General features: G+C 54.0%; 1 protein-coding gene across 1 annotated transcript; it reads right to left on the reverse strand.

Annotated features, from left to right (window-relative positions):
- Nucleotides 1–486: 486 nt before the first annotated feature.
- dmrt99B (doublesex-Mab related 99B) lies at nucleotides 487–19,383 on the reverse strand. The gene is made up of 3 exons (XM_068768089.1): nucleotides 19,279–19,383; nucleotides 15,494–15,749; nucleotides 487–1,453 (listed from the first exon to the last, which is right to left on the reverse strand). The coding sequence occupies exons 1-3, from the start codon at nucleotides 19,381–19,383 to the stop codon at nucleotides 705–707; spliced, it is 1,110 nt and encodes a 369-aa protein (XP_068624190.1). The 3' UTR covers nucleotides 487–704.
- Nucleotides 19,384–24,857: the final 5,474 nt, after the last annotated feature.

The following is a 24,857-nucleotide window of genomic DNA, read 5'->3' on the forward strand; positions in this document are numbered from 1 at the left end:
TTGTTAAGACTGACAATATTATTTGCGATTAGAATGATGAAATAAATGCAGCAATATTCTTTTCTCGTTTAAACCACAGAGGTACCAAAATACCCGCTACAAACCAAAAACGATTCGATAAAGTGTAATAAACAAAATATATTTTGCGAAACATTGCGAGCCATTGCAATGGTAGGTACCGCCCAATCCGGTGACACAGCAGTATGTAGCAGCTCGAGCTCTTCGGGCCAGGCGCCCTCCACGCCCTGCCGCCCTGCCGCCCTGCCGCCCTGCCGCCTGCGACCGGCAGAGTGTGCAAATACCTCTTCGGTAGCAGAGGCAGCCAGATAAAAAAGCTCTGTCTTTTACAATGCAAATATGAGCACATTGTTAGGGGAGTCTTGCAGTACAGGGAATAGAGAGAGAGGAAAGGGGGAAAAGGTCAGGGGCAGGTTGCGCGGCGCAAAGAAACAGTTGTTGTGTATATATTTATGTTTATTGGGCACATACAGAGGCTGCCGTCCGTCCTCCGGCGCAGTCTACCTACTGAACACTAAGGTCGCAAGGTCGCAACGAACTGTATTTTAGTTTAAACTAAGCGCGGCGCGGGCCGCCGCTCTCCTCTATTAACCACTAAGTATTTACATGCGGCTCCGTGGAGCCAATGGAACGAACCGCGCGCAGCTCGGCGCACATGGGCGCACATGGGCGCAGATGGGCGCGCGCTACTCCGACAGCTCGTTGGTGCGGTCGGAGGCGGGCGAGCGCGGCGAGCCGGGCGAGCGCGGCGAGGCGGGCGGCGCGCGCGCGTACAGCGCCTCGCCCGGCGGCAGGAAGGCGGTCGCGTACTCGGGCGGCGGCCGGATGAGCGTGGGCAGGTAGCCGGTGCCGCTGTAGGGCGGCGTGAGGAAGCGGCGCGACGGCGAGAATTTGAAGCCCGGACCCGACAGCGGCGAGAAGGCGGAGCGCGCGTGGTGGCTGTGCGCGCAGGGCTCCGGCGCCGCGTGGCAGGCGTCGCCGCCCAGCAGCGCCTCCATGGCCGCCACGACGTCGCCGCGGCAGCGCGCCAGGGTCGCCTCGATCTCGTGCCGCCCGCGCCGCGGGAACACCTTGGTGAGCACGTCGACCGGCGACTTCTGGAAGGGCGCGGGCTCCTCCGGCGCCGGCTCCGGGAGCTCGGCTTTCCTCTGCCGGTACTTATATTTGACGTCGGGGCTCTCCCACTTGTCGTCGTCCTCCTTTTTGACCGTGAGGTCATCGTTTCTGCCTTTCATAGACAGGTTTTCCGGGGTAAGTGAAGCCTCCGAGTGATCCTCGAGCTCCTCCTCCACGTCGAGCTCGTGGTCGGAGGGCGAGCGCGGAGGCGGCGTGGGCGTATCGGCCGCGTGCACAGCGTGGCCGGCGTGGGCGTGGTTGGTGTCGGCGGGCGGCGACGGGCTGGAGCACACGTCTGCCAGCCGCGCACGTTTCTGCACTGTAACAAACAAAGCAAAGTCAATGCCTGCACAAGTCGGAGGCTGGCGGGACACAACAAAGTGCAAAATATACTAAAATGTACTCCGCGTACTGGGCGACAGCTCGCACGCAGCTCGCTCCCGGCTCGTCTCGTAATACGACAAAGAGTCCTGCTGACTCAGAGATGAGCCGAGCGGAGTCAGCGCTGAAGCGGTGCCGGAGCGTGTGCGGCGCGGCCGGCAGCGGGCGTGCCGCGGCGCCGACCCCACTCGCGTCATTGTGCGCAGCAATTAGAAAGCGCGGCGTTTTCAGTCGCTTGTGAGAATTTAATGGCTCAACTTATTGTTGTTGCGGCGCGGGAGGACGCCCCGGCCCCCGCCCGCGCCCCGCGCCCCGCGCGCCGTCGCCTCACGTGTGCATTGATTTTATTAAACGGGGCCGAAGTGCTCTCCGCGGCCGATAACGAGTTTTAGGTTTGCGGGAGATTTAACTTCATCAAATCGCCTACAGCGGAGCCGCTGCGTGCCGCTGCGTGCGAGCTGCGTGCCCGCTGCGTGCGAGCTGCGCGTTCCGTACCTCCCCTCGCCGCGTTTATGAAGTTTTATTTATTAGTAAAGAGCGCGCCGTCGGGCCCCGCGGCCGCAGATCGTGCGTTCCGATCCCCAATCGTACGTGTTTCTATTTGACCTTGTGTTGGCTCGGCTCACGCAAGTGAAGAAATGAATAAGACACGTCGATGGATGCTGTGACACCGCTGCCGGGACCGCACGCGCGCAGTGGCGACGCCAGCCGTATAAGGAATACCAAAAATTGAACAAACTACTCATAAAACATTTATTGTTCCTTACGTTGATCCATTTCTTAATCTATGCCTCAAGTAAAATTGTTGTAACAAGCGTCGGACCTACTCGTCTTAAGAAATCTGCTCCGCGGCGTTCAACAAGCCCAGGCACCACCGCCGGCATCTCGAGGCCGCATTCCGCAATTTGCATTTTTTTATTTTGTGGCTCAATGAAATACGCGCAGTGCAAAGCGGAACTGTATGAAAAATGCCCCAACAATTTCACACCTGTCACAGTCACACAGGCGGCTGTTCGTTTGACCGAGTGTCCCGGCGAGCTGCGCCGCTCGAGCGCTGTTTTCGAACTTTTAACAAACCAACGAACGCGACGAACAAATGCCGGTGCACCACTCCGCTGTTGCTATTTCCTTGTTTCCGAGAACAAGCGTTGCATAGCCGCCCGTCCGGCCCGAGAACAACGCGCCCGCGTGGGATTTGTTGATTTGTTTTCTAATCACAGCAACAGATCCGAGTTGCGTCGCCTGCGAAAATATCAGATGCGGCTTTTATCGCATCGTCGAATTATTACTATCATAAGCTTCACTTAAAACGAAAGTTCCGAAAGCGATCCAGGTGAGCCTGCAGGGGTCCACGGGAGACACAAAGGGGTCTGCGCAGGAATGACTTAAAAATAGTAGTTCTATATCCGTAAGCGGAATTTCACGAAAAATTAGCAGCGTTCGTTCGGTAGTAAACAACTAAAATGTTGGATTGAGTTCACCCAGCGACAATCACTTGTAAAATCTTTTTTGATCGGCCAACGAAAAAGTACGAGTAACAGCGGATTGGTACATTAACTAACCGATCAAGTCGCACGTTTTTTTTTAAAAAACTCGGACGCGACGTTTATTTTCACACTTAGGTCTAATCTTGACACTGTCTCAAATTTTGCGAGGTGATAGACATGTAGCTACAGGGACCGGAACCAGCTGCACTTTGAAAATGCTCTTTGAGAAAAATGATCTGGAACCTCTGGGTTAAAACACGTGGTCAGTAACTAGTACACAGTATCCTAACGCCTAAATGATCATTAACAGAATTTGACGAATGTTCAGTTAATTTTCCCGTCGGACCGCCGCGCGCCGCGCGCCTCGATGTCAGCAAAGCAAAACGGACTAAGCTGACGTTAGCACGGCTACGTTCGAACTGGTTGAACCGACTGCAAGCAGCAGCGGGGGGGGGGGGGCTCGTCGGGAGCCGGCCGAGGTCTAAAGTGGCTGTGTAGGTGCCCGCGACCGCAACGGATTTCTTTTGGAAAAATTACAGAAAGTAATGCAATTTGCGTAAGAATGGGTCATGTTTTCGAATTTTAAAATATTTTTAAACTGATCAGTTGTGTGACATTGCAAGGTTACTAACGTATTAAATGTGTTATCACTCTCTATATACATTCAGCTGACGGAGTGAACGACAAGAAATGTTTCCTGTTCCCTACAACTCGCCCGTCTCGCGCGCGCGTCGCGTCTGCAGAATAGATCCTCGGCGGCGCGCAGGCGGCGAAGGTATCGGCTGCATGAAGAGTGCGATTTGTGCGATTTGTGCGATTTGTGCGACGTGCTAAAGTTAACCTCAACTTTTGATTTGCGCCGCTCTTAAAGTTTGTGTTAACGTATTAAATTCGCATCTGCACAAGACAACAAAACAGGATTATTGCTGAGATTCTTGTCCCTACAACTTCTTCGGTGGAAACTAACTCTGCGCTGGCGAAAGCCTTCGTCCGGTGACCTGGTTGGGAACGCGCAGCATTCTTTCAGATTGAGCCGCGGCGATCTCTGATCCGCCGCAGCACTGTTGATGCTGGTCAAGTCTGGGGCACGATCGCGTGGTAATGCATTCAATGAACCCCGCCCCGCGACATATGCCGGCGCAGGAGCAACTTAAGACAACGTGCCGCTAGCTCAGGGCGTCGCAGTCGCGATCGACGACTTGACCCGAGCCCAGCTTAGAGTTCCGAGCGACGGATTTTAATCTGCAGAGTTAAGCGAGACTGTTTTGTCTGTTTCTGTTTCGGAAGAAATCTATTTTAAGATGCACAGCGCTCCGAAGATAAGAAGGCAATGCTAGTTTTCCATTAAAAGTAAGTATCCAGTGTAGTAAAGGGTTCCACAAGATGCCTCGGCGCGTTTTCTAAGACCCAAAGGAGTACGGAGCTCGATGTCAAAGGGCTGAATTTTTCAGTTCAGTGGGCGGCGGGCAGCTGCGCGCACAATGCTTCTGCATCCCGCGCGACCATCGCGACCATCGCGGCCGCGCACAATGCGCTCACTGCGCGCAATGCGATCGTCACACAAGGGGTTTATTTTAATGTAAGTTTGGTTTGCATCGCAAAAGGCGCGGGGAGCGCCGTACGCAGGGCTAGACAATATTCCATGCACTGCTCTGCGTGCGAGATCCAGTACAAGAAACGCATCGCACGCATCGCCGTGTGTACCGAGCGACATGCGAGCGACATGCGGGCGGCGTGCGGGCGGCGTGCGGGCGGCGTGCGGGCGGCGTGCGGGCGGCGTGCGGGCGGCGTGCGGGCAGGCTGCGTTATTGCCGGGGCGGTGTCGCGCGCCAACAATTCGGTTGGATTCGAAACACAGTGTAATGTAGTTGAGGACATAAATTACGGGAACAATGCGCGCCGCCCGCCCTGCCGCATTGTGCGCCAGATAAACGGCGGCTGGCGCTGATGGCGCGGTCACCCATTGTGCGGCGCAGTGTCGCGGATGGGTTCGAACGCCGCGGCGGTCGACTACTGCCGACTACTGCTGTGCGAGCATTGTGTACGTCCCGGCGGCGGGCGCACCGCCGCGGCGCGACCAGCTCGCTGTCCGCGCGGCGCGGGCTGACCTCGGGTTCGTTAGTTCTATTTATTATTTCACTTCGTACGTTGTAGTGGATCGGTGAGGCTTGGCAAGCTGCTTCGACTCTCACTAGAGTACGTACTCTGTACGAAGCCGGAACGATTTTTGCTCTTGTCTAGAGCTAAGCTACTTCGTTGTTATATATCTAGGCGCTCGTCGCGACCCCGCCTCCCCGGCGGGCGGCGGCGGGCGGCGGCGAGCGCTGCGGCCGGGCAGTTAAACGAGTTCAAACGACTAAAGAGTAATTAATAAACATAATAAACCACTGAAACGAAACAAAAAAATCCCCGCGCGGACACGGCGGGCCGGCAGGGCGGCGGGGCAGCGGGGCGGCGGGGCGGCGGAGGCATTAAAACTCTTAATTACAAGCGAGGGACGCCGCCGGCTAATTAGCGCGCGCCGCCGGACCGGCCCGGCCGGGTTGAAACTCTTTCAACGGACACGAGCGCAGATTCGAACAGACGTGCGGAGACGAAACAAGAAGGATTAGAGCCACCTCGCGCCGCCGCGCCGTCCCGTTGAGGTTGACAGACCCACGCGTGCGTTCGAGAGAACAGAGTTACAAAAGCGCTGGCCCCCTCGCTCCCGAGCGGTATTAATATTGGCGAGCTCGCGTGTCCATAAGCAAGCGGGTTAATATCGTCCCCCGCCGCGGACGCAGTCGGGTATTTAGCAAATTTGATTAAAACGAGCACAATAGCGGCCGCCGGGGCGCCGACAATGCGCCGCCGCCCTCGCCAGGGCTGCCGCACGGCGCCGCTGCGGTCGCGGTGTCGCGGCGCAGGGAAGGCACTCTCCGACAGTTGCAGCGCGGCGCGCGGCAGCCCTGGCGGGGCCCGCGCGCTGCGCCGGTGATTAATTCAATTTAAACTTTAGCCGGAGCCGTTAAGGTCAGACGCGGCCCGCGCGCCCTGAATAATAGGTGTCGCGCACAGAGACGCGGAATTGTATCGCTGCTCGCGCCCCGCGCCCCGCGCGCGCCCCTCACGCCCCTGCGCCCCTACGCCCGGTCGCACGGGGGGCGTTTTATTAATTTTTGAACCCGCTCATTGATCTATCGAAGGGATTACTGGAGCAAACAAATTAATTAGATCGCACTCGAGCAGCGCCCGCGCCCCTTTGTGTTCGTCTCTCGCTGCAGCTCGCGCGGCAGCGGGCGCGGTAGCGGGCGCGGTAGCGGGCGCTCGCCGCACGACACCAACGGGAGGCCTTCGAGCTGCGCATTGTATCGACAATTATTTTTCGATGCGATAACACACCTTAGCAAAAATAGGTAAATTTATTTGACGTCGTCGCCTGACGTCGCCCGTCGCCGGTCTGTTAAGTGCACGTTCTCGTTCCTCTGCACAATCAAAACTCAAAGTCCTGTTTCATTCCATCCGGTTCCTCAACATTTGCTTAATATATTGCAAAATCTCTTGCTTCACTTGTATTAATCAAACGTTTCCTTTCGTGCTGACACTAGTGGAAACGATACAGCTTAGAGTCGGTACAAGCGCACCGGCGCCGCGTGCATTCCCTTCGCGACCGACGCGTGTAACGTTAATTAATTATTTAAGATATTTCGATTTCACGGCAACGCAAAAGTCTGTAGATGCATGTACGGTTCAGGAGGTTTACTTTGGTTCATCGAGTTCTGTGTCGCCCAGGCGCCAGCAAACAGAACGCATCTGTCTCGCAGCGCGCGCCGCTTTCCTTCAAAACTAAGCTCGTGTCTTAGCGAAGGCTTACCCGCCGCCATTTATTTATTTATTTGAATGTTACACCGACAGCTAACTCACTAAGCAGGCGTAACAATCGAACTTGTTTAATGTTCAGAAACTAGTCCAGTCGCCGGGCACAGTTGATTCTCAAATGATAAACGTAAACTTATAAATAACGTAAAGGAGAATTGTAAGGCTCACGAAAACTAACAAAGATTACTGGCCTATGTTAAAAATATAGTTTATTTGTCTAGAACAGACATGGCTGCCGCACTTGGTTTTTGAAAGGAAGAGCGTAGACGCCGGAAATAAGTCAAAACAAGTGGAACTGCAGAGGTCGTTGAAGTTAGGCCGGTCGAGACTTGTCCGCGCAGCACCTGCCCGACGCGTACGAAAGATGTTCTTATGAAAGCGACTGGATTTACATTTAGGTTAAGAGATATCGAAATTCGGCGGCCGAGCAGAGATTCTGGGACAGCTCTACCTTATTAGTGGAGTAAACTGGTGCCGAGAGAAAAGCTTCTCCTTTCCAAGGAGTTCATTTTAAAGTGCTCAAGTGCAGCGGCGCAGTCTGCGCGCCGGTGAGCGGCTGTACTTCGTTGTGAACACTAGGAATCTATAAAATATATTATTTTGATATATTAACGTGGACTTTGTAGCGAGAAGCCAGCGCCCGGCCCAGGTGTGAAGCAGACGCGCTTCGAGCGAAAGGACAGTTCCGCGGCTTCATTTCAAACCGAGCGTCTCGACCCTGCGCCGGATATAGGAACGGCTCGGCTTAACAAATTTAAATTGCTGTGAAGAATGACCCGGATTTTATTGACTTCAGCTAAGTGTACACCGTGCGAGATGTAATTAGTATCACGAGGGGTAAATATTTGAAGCAAATTCATTGCGGTAACATTTACTTGCGGTTGGGATCACAATATTCAAAACACCAGTTTCAGTTCTTTATGACGTCGCCAAGTCTGCCGAAGAATAGAGTTTTTAGATAACCGAATAGTTCAGTGCGAGGCTGCGCTTGGATTGTTCCTCGTGTTAGACTATCGTCGTCGATAGATAGAACAAATACCGAGAGTAGTAAATGCGACAGCGTCGACAAAACACGGGTCAGATAAATGTTCATCTCTCATCGCTAGCGGGGATCGGACCAACAGAACCGAAAACATAAAAGGCAGTTTCTTTTTTATATTTCAACTCCTTCTTATTATGTTTCAACTTCTACATAAACATTGTGTGAGGGACATCGACTGCGTCACGCGCTCTAAACTCACGTTGACGGTGTCTCCTTTTTGCCAACATAAAAACGATTTCAAAACTTTAATCGCAAATTAAAACTTTAATCTGCTATTATTAATGCAAGTGTACCCTATTTTAATAAGACAGACCGGCTAGCTTTCCAAACAAGAAAGAATTAAAGCCATCGTACAGCAAGTGGAAACAGTTGTGACCTAAAGAGATTTGTTATAAATGTGTGTCAACGTAGTCACTAGCCCACAGGCGCAGGATTAACAAAAAGAAAGCTAATATAAAGCTATCGGGACCATCACTTCTGCTAGTTTTGATTAATTTGAGCTTTTTAACTACAAGTCTACCGAAAATATTAATTTCGCAAAGTGTTTACACCAAAGGGGTCTCTGCAAATCAATCCGCCGCATCAAAAGGTATCATGAACAGTGACTGGCGCTACCGCAGCCCGTCGGCGTCTGAACAGCTCGCGGGGACACATTCGCTTGTGCGTTTCAACATTCCTGTGCGCCCTCTGCCTTGCCGGTCCTGACGCAAGCGGCTTTCCAAGACTAATATTATTAACGTTTAGATTTACGTTCGACTTTTGGAGATCAGCTCGGAAACTTTTCACCGTTATGACTTCTGGCTTCAGGACGGTTGCGTTCGATGACAGTGTTTACATGCGATTGTGACGGCGCGACCGCACCGTCGACATTTTCGTATTCGCTCAAAATATCTGGTCAACGAATGCCGCGTGAACAATTATTAGCAGATTGATAATCACTTTTACTGAAATTAAATCGCCGCGCTGCCGGCGTTGCGTGCAACAGCGCATGGCATTTTTGTTTACACAATTTGTCTGCGACGTGTTAGCACTAGAACTTCAAATTGTAACACCTTCTACAGATCCTCTAATTAAAAATAATAGAAAATGTTGGGAAAATGTTTTCATTTTTTAAACAGCGTAAATGCAGCAACAACACGCACGCTCACCTTCGACAGAAGGTGTTCGACTCCGGCTCTCGAAGACGGAAACGTTTTGAGTTTAACGTAACGCTTAGAGATATCGAGGGTTTCGTTTTTAAGTAAGCGCTCGCAGTAGCACTTCGGGAAAGCTTATTTTGTCGTCGAGCAGCGAGCGAAACGCTTTGCATTGCTTCGCAAGGAGGTCGGGGTCGCTCGCTGTGGAAACGCATCTCTCAAAGCGGTAGCGCGACCGCTGCTCGCTGCGGCCTTCCCGCCGGCAAATAACTGACTCCAATAACACGCAGCGAACGCAGAGACGCGGGCGCCCGCCGCGTAAGCCGACACCCCGCGCGCCGTGTAATCAAGTCGCGCAGAAAAAAAGAGCGCGCGCCGCCGTTTTTAATAAAAACGTAAGAAATCGTACAAGCCGCGGGTCGCATTACGCCGCGGGATCATTTCGCGCCCTCCGCGCCCTCAGCACCCTCAGCACCCTCACCTCGCAACGGGGAGAGGAACCGCTGCCTCCGGCGGCTGGAAGCGGCCGCCGTGCACCGCGCTGCAGCGCCTGCACCGCGCGGTGCACCACGCGCAGCCACGTCCGTGCGCGCACCAGTCTCTACCTGCGGCCGCGCGTCCCCGCGCCCCCGCGCCCCCGCGCCACTTGTAACGACCCCTGCTCGACCGGGAACATGATACGAATCTCATCGACGGACACAAGTACAATTATCGGCGCCGGACCCGCAGTAATTTGACGGTGAGAGGCGCGCCCGGCTGAATAAACTGCGGCCGCCCCGCGCGACCAGTTTTGAAACATCTCGTAATTATGCGCTCGAGTGGCCAGCGCCGCGAGTGACCGGGGCTGCCGGGGCCGCCGGGGCCGTTCAGTCGTGTAACCGCGCGACTAACTGCGCTGCCCGCCGCCTCCACTCAACCCTTCGAGCGTTCCATTGAATCGTGAGAAGTTCGTTATCCGCTCGCACAATGAGCGGCCAGCGGGCAGCGGGCAGCGGGCAGGTCGCATCCCGCGAGCGAAGGATGCGGGAGGGCGCGCGTGCGAGCGAGACGCGCGCCTCGAGACCACTTCACACATAAATGGTATCGGATCGTGCTCCCGGCGCGGGGGCGTGCGCCGGGGGGGCGGGGGCGCGCGTGTCCTCGGATGTTTAAAGGCATGAGATCAAAAATGTTTGCGCGCGGTAACGAGGCGCGCTCCGCAGCGATCCCGCGGGCCCTCGCGCTCCAATACATTCAATTAAGTCGAGGACGCGGCCTCTCGCCACTCGATACTCTGAACGCATCTTCTCCACGGAAACACAATAAAAGAACTTTATAGGCATTCCCGGCCGCCCCCGGGCGGATCGTTGCGCGCCTCCCTCACTTGCAGCCTTCCTTAATTTCGGTAATAGTTTAAGTGCAATTAACCGCGCACGTGCCGGCTGCGGCCCGCACACGTCGCGGTCCATTTCGCACACTATCTGTTCAGCGCGCGTCCGACGTTACACGCTCGCCTTGCGACACGGCGACCTCCGAGCTGACTGGGCACGCCGGAACACTTTACTTTGTACAGCAGCCTCGCGTTCGGCCGCTTCCCGGACAAAGCGCCGGCAGTACGCCGCGAACGCCTTGCAGGAGACGAGGCTGCGCAGTGTGGAATGGTCCGCGCCGGAGCAACGCTGTTCTATCAGCGTGTGCTGCCAGCAGCGTCCTGCTTGTGCAGCGGCTGAATCACACGCGGCGCACGGCGAGCTCGCCCGTCACACATTCCGAAAGCGTTTCAGCACCGCACCGCCCCCTCCTAATCAAGACGCGCGGGGATCTCCCCGCAAGGAATGCCGACGCGTGTCGACGCATCGCGGCGCATCTAATGTGTCAGCTGCCATCACGCGCGCCTCCCGTGGCATCCGGCCGCGCCCGCCAAGAGACATGCAAGTTCTATCTAGTTTGCAGGCGCAGTCGTCGCTCGCTGCACTAGCACCGAAGTAACATTATACGACGCACCCGCCCGACGTGGACAGGCACGCCGCCACACGCCGCCACACGCCGCCACACGACGTCAGCGCGGACTGGCCTGACTCCGCGGCACACACAGTGTTGCCCTGAAGTGACCGCAGCGAGTCAAGTCAGGGCGCCATTAGTGAAGCGCATCGATCTTTTGATCTTTATTGTTTCGTAGAAACAGCAGCTCTAGGATTTCTCAAAATGATTCAACATTAGCCTGCCAGCGCTAAAGCTAAGGACCCCTCTCAGGAAGAAGTGATTCCGGCGCGGCCACAACGGACTGCCGGCGACGTGAAAGCTCGCCGTTTCCCAATCCAATAAAAACGCGTAATAGCCGAGGGCTTGTCGACGCACCGCGCAGTGAGGTCTGCACGCAGCGCCGCCAGTGCTCCGCTGCTTCAAAGTCAACGGCAGTAACGACATAAAGTGCAGGCTCAGTCATGTCAACTAGTTCAACAACAACGTGTAAATGGCCAGCACTGATGGATCGACACTTCCTTCGAGCAAAGCAAAGAGGAGGCCGCCGCCTTTGTGTTAGTTTTGTCTGTTGATAACAAATAACAATCAACAAACAACAAATCAAGCGATGCCTCGCACCGGAAGGGATGAATGGTTTTTTTGAAATCGAGTCAATAACCTTGAAGTGAAAATCGGGAAAGACATGAAGAGCGCGTGCATTGAGCACTGCCGCGCGGTTGTACTTCTCGAATTAAATTCAAATACGTTTACGCGCCTCAGGAAAATCGACGTTTCCAAACGATAGCTGGGCCCGAGCGAGAACCGATTAGATGAATATATGCGGCGCAGCGGCCGCGGCGCCGCAGAAGGAGCGCGACCTAATGAAGCCGTTCAGTCGACAGGCTTATCAGGTGAACGACGGCGACGATCGCGTCAGCTGTTACAGAGCGAGTGTTTTGTTTTATTTGAGATCATTTGTTTGAGATCCATAATTAGAACATGTTTTATCAAAATTTACCCTTTTGCGGTTTGATGGATATGATAGCAGCACTTGTATTTGTCAAAACAATCCGCACACTCAACAATTTTACTTTTAGCGTCCGCCTGCGTGCATTCACTTCAAAGATTATTGACAATCACACACAACAATTTTGATAGTTTATCAAATTAACTTTTGTCTAACCCGGTGGTTTTGTCTGTTTGCAAAGCGCTCGCCCCCGCTGAGAACTGCTTCAGCGCCGGAGACAAACGTTCTGGTAGCGCTCGCGCGGTGACGATGGCCGCACGAGCCTCCGTGCGAGCTGTCGCCGCGTCTCAACGGAACGCGTGTTGGTTTTTGATTCAATGGCTCGGAGCGGAATCGCAGGCACCGCTTCGTTTGCAAACGGTTTGTCTGTGCTGATTCGTGACGCGAGTACGTTGAGTTTCTTCTTAAACGCTGCCCGTTTGAACGGCTCTACAGTATTTCCTAGCCAACCTCTAATGCGCTGGAGGTGGAGTGAGTATCAGAGCACCGCCTGCCCCGGTGATTATCAAGTAGGGCTGAGTTTGCGACAATCGTCCGAGCGCAGCGCCTCGACATCGCTGGAAACATTTCCAAAAGGCGCGCGGCGGGCACTCGTTCCGATAACGAATTGAGTCCGACGATGTGTCGGACTTTTTGTCCACTCGCTTCGCTTTTCGCCGCAGTGCAGGCGCTGGAGTGCATTGGTTTTTTTTTCTTTTTTATCCAACGTTTTGATTATATTCTAGCTTACAACAGAAAATAAAAATTTCAGAGAACAATTTTGTAAGCAGAACCTCGGCTTTAAGAACGACGAGGTATAAAGTCCCCGCACACAGAGATATAGTTCGAACTCAAACGTCTACCGCCTGCTCAGATAATAAATGTACAAAGCCCGAGGAGCGCGGCGACGGAGACTCAACTGTACTATTTTTTTTAAATAATATGGACTAGGTTGTTAATAAACTTTGAAATACCTTGGAGGCATTTACAGTGCAGCAACCTTGAGCATACAAACGATGTATGCACACATGGTCTGCACGTATTGAGTGACAGCAGTGCATGTCTTCTTTAACTACAACTATATTTATTGCAGCAGCGCCCCGCCGCCGCAGCGTGCCACGAGACGACACTGTAAAAGCAGTCGCAATATGCTGCACCAGCTGTTTCAACGTCCGAGACTGACCTTATTTTTCTTCGCACGAATGCTGTTTGTCAGTTCTCTGACGGCATCTAAAGAAAACCGATTAAAACTTCCTCCTACTCCCATTACGTCCAATGATATTGACTCGACGAACAAAAATGCAATGTCCCAATTTTACTTCTAATTATCAACGCGAAATAAAACTGAAATGTTTTAACTACACCAGCCCGGGGACCGCTCGCAGGCGACGGCGTCGCCGCCTGGGACCGCAGAGATCGCGATTTGGAAGTAAGTAGAAACCCTCGATCGGGAGGGACATTTTGATAGTTTTAAATGAGCTGCGTCGTCGCGGTGTGGACGCGGGACTGCCAGGCAGCGCAGCGACGAGGTCGCCGCGACTGCGTGATGTCGTCGCGTGAAGTCGTCGCGGCAAGTCGTCGCGTACTAAACGAGCAACGACTACTTGAACGTCGGCGCGACGCGACACGGCGGCGGGAGCGCGCGCTCGCTCGCGGCCACTCCACATGAAAGGGGCTCTAAATGTTTGTGTTATTACATCAAATTGAGAGGAAAAGGTTCAGGAGCGTGAACAGGGGTGTGAACTAACCACAACTGTTGTTTCCTTTCACGCCGCCCCCGCCCGCGCGCCCCCCGCGCCCCGCCGCGCCGCGCGCTTTGTTCCTTTGCAAGGCTTTGAGGGAACCTTTTCACTGGCAACTTTGAAAAATATTATTTCTAATGAAATAGTCACGCGTAGTGTTCGCGCCCCGGCGGCAAGCAGACATATTTTTTCAGCTCGCTGACGTGAGCCCGCTGCGCGTCCGTGCCGCCCGAGCTGCTGCGGCCGGTGCGGCCGGTGCGACGTAGATGTAGAAACGTGTCCAGGGTAAAAGAAAGTGCAAGTTTCAGAGCTCGCAGCTCTATATTAATAGTATCGAGTAGAACCTACACGAAATCGTTCCTGAGCGAGGGATTATAAAAAATAGTTAAAATAATTTGCATAATAATTTCCTTTTCTAAATAATTGTTTAAATAAAAAGGAAAGAGAATAGTTGCCGATAGTTTCAGTGAGCAGCGTCGCATCGGACGCCATCCGGACAAGTGGCCGTCGCACGGTTCGTTCGTTAGGATTGCTTAATAAGATACCGCAGCGTGTGTGCGTGCGTGTGCGCGTGTGTGCGCGTGTGTGCGTGCGTGTGCGCGTGTGTGCACGTGTGTGCACGTGTGCCTGCGCGCCCGCAGCACGGCTCGCGCGACAAAGTAAACTTAAATTGAATTCGCTCAAAAGCCGAGCGACAGCCGAAAAGCAAAGCAGCGAGCTCGCGCGCCGCGCTCTTAATTAATTCCGCGCGCCGTCGCCGCCGCCGCCGCCGCCGCCCCGCTAAATGTATTACAGTCTTAAACGGGGATTAACCCTCAATGAAAGGAAACTGAATGAAAGGTAACGCGCGTAATTACTGCGCGCTCGGTACTGTAGCCAGCCGCGGAGCCTCCGCGCGCCGCGACACGACGCCGGCACGACCTCGGCACGACCCCCGCACGACCCCCGCACGACCCTCGCACGACCTGCGGCCATGCGCGGCCCCGGCACATACTTTTGTTGCTAAAACTAGTATTTGCCCCAAATAACAAATTAGCACACCTATAGAATATTGCGGTGAGGCGATCGTATCCACAGGTTTACACGGTCAGTGGCGTTGGGCGTGACCCGGTGCAGTCCTGGTTCCATCACCTCAGTAATGGGTTTAAAAAGACCGACTGACAGACGCCGCGGGAAGTGATCTCGGCACCGGGAGTCGCGACTGCATTCGTCAAAAATTAATTCAATTAGCCAGCATTTCTTCGTGAAGGTGTACACGGGTGTCGGGTGACAAAAGCGATACAAATCACTCAACACAGAGTTCGTGACGCAGAGTTTTTTTGTTTAAAAAAAGTACTCGATTTGTATGAAACTTTTTTTGACACCGGAAAAAGTTGGTCCGCCGTGAGCTGACAAAATAGCAGTGGCACTTCGCGCTCGCCCGCGCGCGGTGAGCGGTGAGCGGTGAGCGGTGAGCGGCGAGCGGTGAGCGGTGAGCGGTGAGCGGTGACGGCGGGCGGCGGCGACGGGCGGCGGGAGGCGCGTAATTGGCGCCCTCGGCGTCCCCGCGCTTGTTAGCGCTGCTGTTAATGGACGATTGAAGGGTCGCGGGCGGCGCGGGGCGGGGGTGGCGATTATTCGTCAATCGAAATAGAAAATATTTCAATTAAATTTTTTTAATTGCCGTTCAATGTAGAGTACCCAGGCGCACCGAGTTGCGCGGCGGTGTGCGCGAGCGGGCGCGTGCGGGCGCGTGCGGGCGAGTGCGGGCGGGTAGCGGCACCTACCTGGCGCGTCGTCGGGCAGCTCGGGGTAGCGGCGCGGCGGGGGCGGGGCGCCGTACAGCAGGTTCAGCTCGCGCGCCTCGTTCTCCTCCTGCGCCTGCTGACGACGCAGCGCCACCTGCGCGGCCATCACGCGCTGCCGCTCGGCGATGAGCGTGCACTTGGCGCACACGCAGTCGCGCCAGCGGCAGTACCGCTTGTGCCCCTTCAGCGCCGACACCACGCCGTGGTTGCGGCAGCGCGCGCACTTCGGTGTTCTCTGCAAACAAAGCACCGCGTCAACGTCGCGTCAGCACCACGATAGCGACGCGTCGCTGACCACACGACTGCGCATCTACGCAAAATATTGAATATGTGTTTACACGACCGGTACTGCGACGAATGCAACCGAGTGCCGCAGTTCTCGTTTAGTGATTAAAAACATTTTATACGAACATTCATAAGGAACAGCTCCGAAAAAAATTGAAACCACAAACTGGATCGTGGGGAAGGATAATTTGATGGCAGCTCGCGCTGGCCAAGTTCAACTCCGCGTCACTAATCGTCGGTTCATTCTGCTCGGGGCCCGGCGGCGCGCGGCCGCTTTGTATTCACTCGATAATTAAATCACTTGCAGATAAACATCGCATTTGCACTCAACGGCCAGAGTAATAAGCGGTTTTGCGTGTGCGCGCGTGTCCTCGTCCGCGGCCAGCTCCAGCTCCAGCGTCTCCGCCGGACCCCTGTGCGCCAGTCTCTGTCCGGTTATTGTGTTGACACGCCGCTATGAAGTTCCCTGTCCGCAAGTTTCGTGGGCTGGCTACAGAAGCACCGAGCGAGGTCAGCTCATCACTTGTACGTTTGTCTTCGAGTTCGTCAGCTGCACGTGAGCAGTGCGATAGCAGAGGACTGTGACGAGTCCGCTGACGTCTGTTGATCTCCGTCGGCTGCGAGCTCGCGCCGGCCGGTCGGGTGTAGTCACGCAGCTCGAAGACACGTGCCTGTAGAATTGCGTCGCTTTGGGACCTGTTGCCAGCAGACAGCTCTACAACCTTCTTTTTGTTGTTATAAGATGAAACAATGTTCCCCAGATACACACTCCATAATTGAATTTGCTAATAAAATCGCTAAAATTAAACTAATAATCTTAAATCCTTTCCCTGCAAGAAAGTGATTGCGGTTTACGCATTTAAAATTTCACTTCAACCCAAGTCGCGATCACAACGAGCAGGTTGCTTACCGTGCGTGTACATACGTCAACACCAATACTGTGTATTTTTAAATACTGTTAGTAGTTTGTGAATCTAAGAAACGAGACGGTTGCACAGCCCGGTGCGCTCGCTGACGCAACGCAGCCGGTACCATCGACCTGGTCGTACCGTTGCAGGAGTTGTTGCAGAATCTGTTGTGCTTGATCACATCAGCCGGGTGCAAAACTGGGCGTTATTTGTTTTGAAACACTCCTACACAAACTTGGCATTCGCGCGGGACGTGTTGTAACAAAGGTGGCCCAACCGAAACTGAATATCAAGGCTAAGGCTGCGAAGATCCTTCTTTAATTTGTCGGACGACAGTGCGTGCGCTCTCTGTGCGCGTTTTAATTTCAGTTCCCCGTGATTTGCGAGAAGTTTCGACCCACTCGCGGTGCTCACGACCCGCGTTGCTGTCTGCTACCGCAGTACCTCTTTGTTAATCTGTTGCGCGTCTAAATTCCAATTCGACAAATCGCCAAAGCGTCAACCTTGTAAACTGTATGCGGCCTCCGTTGGAGTTTATGTAACTGTAGTAAACAATTCGATCACTTCTGGCTTTCATATTCCTCGCGAAACGCGCGCGGGCGACAGCTTACCTCCCTCCGCTAATCGCTGCAGCACATTCACTGACGTCATTCACCAACTTTTGCCGAAACCACCGACAAATTGCAAACTGCGTTCGTCGGAGCTGATCGTCTCAATTTGATTGACATCACAAGCGCAGCACCGACCTGCCTGCAGGACAAGTCCGCCGCGTCCCTTAGCGAAGCTTATCTTTATCGCGCGGACGATTGTGTGCGCTGCAGCCAACTCCGCTCGGCCGCTTTGTAAAACGACGTCATTCATTTTTGTAAACGTCTGATCGTTAGAACGCAGTTAGTAACGAATATCCGCAAAACGGAAAAATGCTCCCTCTCCCTCCACCGACCCTTCAACGGGGAGATATTTAAACCTCAATTTCTTTTAGACATTTTTATGGCTTATTTTGACGTTAAAATTGTAGACAGATAATTTGGTTGTAGCCCATTGCTTTAGCAAATATTTGCAAGTGAACATAACGCTATGAGTGAACATTTGCAATCGACACTTAGTTACGCTAATGTCATTCCTATTTGTTGTTGTTTTCACAGGTAAAAAAAGGTGACAGGATTCTACTGAGTTGCGTTGTGAGTGGCGTGCAGTCGTTAAAGACAATGTGTGTGTGAGCGGCGGCGGCTTGTCGCGCTTTGTGGACACGCTTCTGAAGATTTTTCCAGCTCCGGCAGCGTTGCCGACGGCAAAGGACAGTCCTTAAGTTTCAACATTTTATTGATTGTTTCACAAAACACGGCCGCGTCGTCCGGATATTGCCGCTGATGATTGTCACAGATCTTGGGAAATCCTGCCCGCACTGTACGCGTGTCCTTTGAATAATACTGTTTACAGTATTTAAAGTTTGTTCCCACATTTAAAAATTTATTTTAAAGAATCATAAGTAATTAATTGCGTAAGTTTGTACTAACTATTATTAACACACTGCGAAAAAACCGAACGGCACAAGTCTGACTGACGAAGCAGTTGCCTGAAGTCCTGCGCGGGCTGCCTGCTCGTTGCCTGGACCATGTACTCATAGCTCATACAAGCATGTCGCACAGACGCGACACTCGACTGTTGAAGCTGCCTCGACCTGCCGCCGGCCTGCACTGCCGGCCCAATGTCGGCATCGCACCGCCCGCGCGGAGCGTCCACGCGCATTAATTACTCAGCCAACACTGAGCAGCGCTGCGGACGACAGCCGCACTGAAACTTTTTAATGAAGTGAGGCTTCTGGTCACTTCCTCCGTCGGCTGGAGTCCGGACAAGCGCTCGCGCCGGCGCCCCACCGCTCTGCCCGCCCGGAGACTTTCCTTCGACCGGATCAACGCATTAGAAGCGCCCTGTAGCTTCCAAACTGGGTCACCGGGCCCCGCGCGGCCGGTCCGCTTCGCAGCTCCTCGCTGGCCCGGCTGGCCCGCGGCCGCGTCGGCACGTCGGACCGAGCTTAAAGTCGCCGCTGAATGAACGCGCTCAGCACGAGCCGCGAGCCAGACCAGCCGCTACCACACAATCAAAATACTCGACCGACAAAATTTTAGAAATAACTTATTTATTTGTTTGGAATATCTACACGCGTTTCTAACTATACATTTACAACACAACAGTGTTGTTAAACCGGGAGCCGAGTACAAGTCAACACACGGCGCCTAACAAGGCTAACAAGGCTACAGACAGAAAGTCAGGTAAATTTGTAGATGTTGTCGAAATAAATGTAGCCGCCGCGATGTAAATGTTTTGCTCGCAGTTGGCTGACGTGTTGTCATTTATTGATGCCTGTCGGCCGGCGGGCGCGCACTGCGGGGCATGAGTTTGAGGGAACCGAAGATCGCTACGGACTGGTGTTGCGCTGCCCGCATCCAGTGAAAGCCCCCGACCCTGATTGTGTCGTCGATCCACCTAATGGGGGTGGGGGGCGGAAGGTACTCCTGGGCTTGGATTATATCGGAGGGGCTTGATATTAAAATGTTAAGTGTAGTGCACCTGGTATCGCTCGGAGGCGCGCAGGAAGAATGGCGGCAGCGCGGCCAGCACCGGGTGCTGCACCAGCTGCGACACGTCCACGCCGCTCGGCAGCGACATCTCCATGCTCGCACTCGCAGGGGCGGGAGGCTACGCGCGCCTCGCCGCGCACATCACCGCGCGACCTCGCTCGCTGCACTTGCACCGCGCTCGCTACTCGCTGCTCGCGGCCGCCCCGCGCGGCGTCTCGCTCGACACTGTTGCGGCGCAGCGCGAGCGGGACGCGACCCGCGCGGCGTCCCGCTCGCGCCGGCCCCGCCCAGGCGCGCCATTGGCCCGCCGCCCAAACGCGACTCTTTCCACAACAAGTTTTTGTATTACAAAGCGCTATTGAATGAGGTACAAAAACACAATTATGTTTGTTGGGAATCTCTTTTTGTGCGCATTGTTCGCGTCCGGCGCTGGCGGCCGCGCACAATGCCGACCGCCGTCGTATCGCATTACCGCTCACGATTATTGTTTCTGTTCTCTTGCACAGAAGAGAGGAACGGCGAGCTCCCCGCGACCTGGCCGGCGCAGCCAGCCTTGGGCAGCCCAGCCCGCCGAGCTCGTGCTGGCTCTCGTTCATCATCCGATGGGTCGGGCGGGCTCGCTCGGAGCACTCGGGCCCGGCGCGCGCGCATGCGGCGCTTAATTCTTCGACACTTGCATTGTTATCCATCAATGAAAATTAAATTGAACCGGAGCGAGCCGGGGCACGGGACGGGGGCGCGGGGGCGCGGGGTGCGCGGGGGTGCTTACTGAATTGAAATATTTCAATTTACTTGTCGCCGGGAATTCGATTTAAATTACAATGCGAGGCGGCGGCCGGGGGCGCGGAGGCATGGGGGAGGGGGCGTCGGGTAAAGGGGAGGTGTTGTAATTATTAATGTATAACTGAATGTCTGCGCGTATCGGAAATTAATTGCGATCGCTTATACGTGAGGGGGCGAGCGGGTGGGGGGACGAGGGGGGGGGTGGCTCCTGGTACTATCCCGGCGCGGCGCTCGCAGGTCGCGCGGCGAGTGCTCGACGTCGAGGCGTCGCGCAGCACAAAGCCGACGTGCGATTGTAGCTGAGCCCGGCCGGACAGCCCGCGCGGACAGCGGCGGCAGGGGGCGGGGGGGGCGATGGGAGGAGAGGGCGACGAGTTCCCGCCGTAGATGAAAATTCCGCAGGGCGGCGATCAATTCGCGAAATGTTCACATTTCGCAAACGTCTCAACTTATCGGCAGTGCGGCGCCGCGCGCTGTCGATATGTTCGTATTTATCTACAAGCGAAGCAGCGGCATTGCAACTGCCAGCCTTTGAAGCGGACAGAGGCGAACATCTCAGACGCGCGTCCCCGAACATGAAGAGCGCAAACCGGACGCACCGCGCCTGTGTTTGCGCTGCTGGTGCCGGCGCCGGCGCCACTGTGCGCGCCGACAAACGCGCTCATTGCGAAACATTACCGCCAACGCTCACGCCTCGCTGCCGTGCTGCGCTACTTTGCACAGCGCAGTGCTGCGCTGCGCTGCGCTGCCCGGCCGGCGCCGCGCATCGATGTCGAGGCGGGCGGCGCGGCGCGTCACTACCGCGGGCGCGGCGCATACCTCCGCAAAGCGTTAAAATGAAATGTTCGCAATTTGAATATCGTCCGTGCCGAACCCCCTCCGCCTCGCGCCCCCCTCACCACACCGGGCGGACCGGCGCGGGGTGTGGGGAGCGCGAGGGGGGAGAGTCCGTGAGAATTCTTGTCTCCGGTGTAATTGCTAAACTGTTAGTAGTTTCTCGGCGGCGGGGCCGCGGGGCGCGGGGCGGCAACTGGTTTTATTTAAATAAAATTTGTTTAATACCAAGTCGTCGTCGGAAGCAGACCGCCGCCGATGCCTGATGCACGGGCGGCGGTGCTGTGCGCCGGGCGATGGGCGCGCTCAGCTCGTTGGGCGTGCTGTGGCCGGGCCGTCCCCCAAACGCTACAGTAACGATTGCGTGCGGCCCCTCCTTGGGGCGTCGTAACAGTTTCCCGCGCCGCCATTGGCCGCGCGCGTTCGCTACAATATAACGGCCCGCACCCCTCCCGACCGCCCGCGCGCTCCCCCGCACAGCCCGCAGCCGCTATGTCATGCCATGTACATGAAATGGTTATGTATTGTCAATATTGGTCATAACAGCTCGTCAACGTCGGGAGGAGCAACCATCGCGGTTGCGTTGTCGCCACGGGCAGGCTCAAGGCAGTCGCTGCACACGTTGGCAGTGAGTGTTGATGCACTCTCACTGTGGTGTGCATTAGCATTGGAGCCTGGCGCTTTTGGCCTACTAATACAAATACGACAATTAGAGCAGGATCACCAGCTCAGGCTCGGTGCTGGGACAATAGGCGCCCGTGCGCTGGCCAGGTCGCCCCGGGGGACGCGGTTTCCAACTCATTATTAGTTCCGGTCGTTCGTGAGCGCGGGGCGCCTAGAAACTCCTTTCGTGTTTTATTAATTCGTAACGTGGCGCAACGCGTGAAAGCTTCCAGAGTTGTCTCTTTATCGCAGAAAACAAAAAGCGCAGACTACGCTCACATTTGGGTAAGCGCTCTGTCGCTGCACCGGCTATTGATAGCTGATATACAGCGGCGCGGCGTGCGGCCCCGGCACCGCGCCGCGCTGCGCGTGACAGGGGCCGTGAGGCATGTGCCGCCGCGCCCGCGGTCAGCGTATTTTTATTTCCACAATTTGCGTCCGGGCGAGTCTACGAGCCGCGCGCGCCGCCGTAAAGCTCCGGAACTGCTGCGAGGTGGCGACACCGAGTAAGCGCAGAGCCGAGTGGTTTACCCGATTACTTTCAGAGACTAGTTTATGACGATTGTTTATTTTGTTTTTAAACGTTTGTAAGGCGCTAGGAACTGCCCGCTGCGAGTCCGAGTGCGCGCGTGCGCCGCTCGCCGATTGTTCTAATCCGTTCTGTTACTTCTAACCTACAGATCCTCTCCAGCGCGCTCAGCGCGCCCGCGCACTGCTCAGAATGCGGCAACGGGAACGCTCCTCCCGGTCAGGGTCCCTCCATCATCCGTAACAAAAAACTTTCCTTTGTATCTCTTTTTCATTACAAGCGTTTTCCTTTCATCGTACCTTTATATTGGTATTGTTTAACTATTCATTTAGAAGAAATATTTCTTTTTGGTCACGAGCCGCGATGCGTGACAGCTCGGTGTTTAACTGCAGAGCTGGGCCTATCAATGATGAAAACTATGGATAAAATCAATTAGAATTATTTACCGATGACATGAAAATATGGCGAGAAGTTATATGTTATGAAGTAATCAATCCGTTGGGACCGGACGGTACTCCAAAACAACTACAAGTAGAAATACATTAATTTCTTGTAAAAAAATTAATACAACATTTTATAAATGGTGTATCACAATAGAATATTCTTGAACGCTGCAAAGAATTTTCAAGTTGGATTGCCGAGAAAACAAAGTCCAATCATTGCAACATATTTGATATCGGACACTGGCGCGTGCGCTCCGCGGCGCGGGGCAAGTGCAACCGTCTACTGCAAGCCCGACACCCGCGAGCACGTCGGTTGCGCAGTTAAAAACATCTCTAAATGCGAGTTCTGATGGGCGGGCAAGGTTCAAACACAGCGCTGCGTCCACTCTATTGTTCGATTTTTTTTTATTTCGAAGCTGCGCAGAGACGGTTCCTGCACCACGTTCACGTAAACACACGACATTTGATTGTTTCAGCAGTAGTGCACTCGAAAAGCCAGTGACCCAAGCACCAGCGCACGTGTTGTTCTATTATACAAAACTAAACGAACTGGCCTGCACGATAGACTTACAGTAAATCGTAATCATCATCAACATCATTTCAGCAGCAGGACGCCCACTGCTGCGAATGGGCATCCCCTGTAGGTTCCCCGAAGCGCCAGTCATCGGCGGCTCGTATCCGACGCCTTGCGAAGACCTTAACGTGGTCTTCTGTCCATCCACCCCCACGTCGGTGGATGTCCTGAGCTGCGCCTGCCAATCCGTGGCCTCCCATCCAAATCTAATAATTTAACATTATAATTTAAAATTTTGTGAGAGTGAAGGAACTTTATTTGTATTAATCTACTTCAGTGCGTAACATGTTCACAAAGAGCTGGCTTCCCACCGTTACTGTCTTTTATTAATGCGGCAGATAATTTTGTTAACTTGTTTTTTTTTTAAAAAAAATGTGCTGATAAATGTACACAACTAAGAACTTAATTTAATAAAATAAGGCTTGCTGCGACATCTCCCCACTTGAAACGAAGTACCAAGGTCCCAAACGCTGCGAAGAGCGCGCTGCTTAAACAACGAAGTGATTCTTATTTGTTGTTCAACCGGCGCGCTTGCGGGCTGAACTCACAGCCGCGGCCAACGCTGCAGTCGTATAGTGCTTATAGCGACAGTGCAGCCACCCCGGGCGGTCGGCGCTGGACCGCTGGCGGGGCGCCGCGCGGGGGCGGGCAGCACCGCGACACTCGCTGCGGTGGCCCCACGCCTCGCTCCTTGATTGACCCGCCGCGTTGACAGAAATGCAATAACTAATTTTGTTTGGTAGCAAGCAGCGCCATCTTGTGGCGAGTTGCTTCACACCAACAAAATCTACTGCCATGTTATCAATTTTTGCCACTTTCCACACGATGGCGATACTGTAATAGCAAGCTAAATTGCATTTAATTCGTATGTATTAAAAACTCTCCATTACGACGTTTATAAATACAAATAAATTAACAATTATCCGCCAGTACTTACAAGTTTTTACGAATCAAATTGATTTACAAGTAATCATTAGCAGAACGAGTGAGAGCCTAAAGTAACTGTTTTGTGTGACGGATAATCAGTGCTGCCTTTTCGGCGCAAACACATCCCGCGAGCTTGGGGAAGTAGGCCATAGAGGGCGCTCAGTCTAAACCTCTTCTACATAATACCGGAAAGCCTGGGCTCGTACTGGTTCAGCGCTCCGCGGCCCGAGCCTTGACTCGGTCGGTTGCCTTTGCCCGCCGAACATTCGCACCAGCAAGCCTTAACGCTGACAGACCGCTGCCCCCAGCGCTGACGTGCAACCCCAACAATGTTCGCTGCGTACTACGTAAATGAGAAAGTTGTTGTCCTCAGTACTGTGCGACTTGTTGGTCACAGCTCCGGAACGTTACGCAGGTTTCTTCTTTTATCGCCATCGCGTCGTCCGGAACCTCGAGAGCGTGTCTCTGTGTCAGAGCGGTGCGACGTTTGAAGGTTGCTTCCGGCGCCCTACACTTAATAAATAATGGTTAACATCAGCTGGGGCGGAAAAAAAACAACGTCCAAACAAACAAATATTTTTATTTCCACTAGTATATTGTAATCAACATACACAAAGTTAAATTATCGTTTACGTCCTAGTACTTGACATCTCTTCTCCGATATAGCCTTTCCTGTTTCAAGAGTTTCGCGCACTGCTTTATTCTGTTAAATTTAACTTTACGTCGAATATATTGTAGATGTAAATGTTCGATCCTAGGCCGCGGGTTTGACACCCCTGATGTGAGGTGTTTGCACGCAGGAAGCACCGGCACCG

The sequence above is a fragment of the Battus philenor genome, unplaced genomic scaffold (assembly GCF_028537555.1).
Source record: "Battus philenor isolate CCGP_79_NKW_IND1 unplaced genomic scaffold, ilBatPhil1.0.hap1 SCAF_24, whole genome shotgun sequence".
Taxonomy (NCBI): domain Eukaryota; kingdom Metazoa; phylum Arthropoda; class Insecta; order Lepidoptera; family Papilionidae; genus Battus; species Battus philenor.

Bases quoted from the DNA above. Each gene is read 5' to 3' on its own strand.
- dmrt99B (XM_068768089.1), bottom strand. From the start codon at position 19,383: ATGGAGATGTCGCTGCCGAGCGGCGTGGACGTGTCGCAGCTGGTGCAG. The intron at 15,750-19,278 runs GTGCACTACACT...CTTTGTTTGCAG, and splicing joins GCGCCTCCGAGCGATACCAG to AGAACACCGAAGTGCGCGCG. The intron at 1,454-15,493 runs GTAGGTGCCGCT...TGTTTGTTACAG, and splicing joins GCTGCCCGACGACGCGCCAG to TGCAGAAACGTGCGCGGCTG.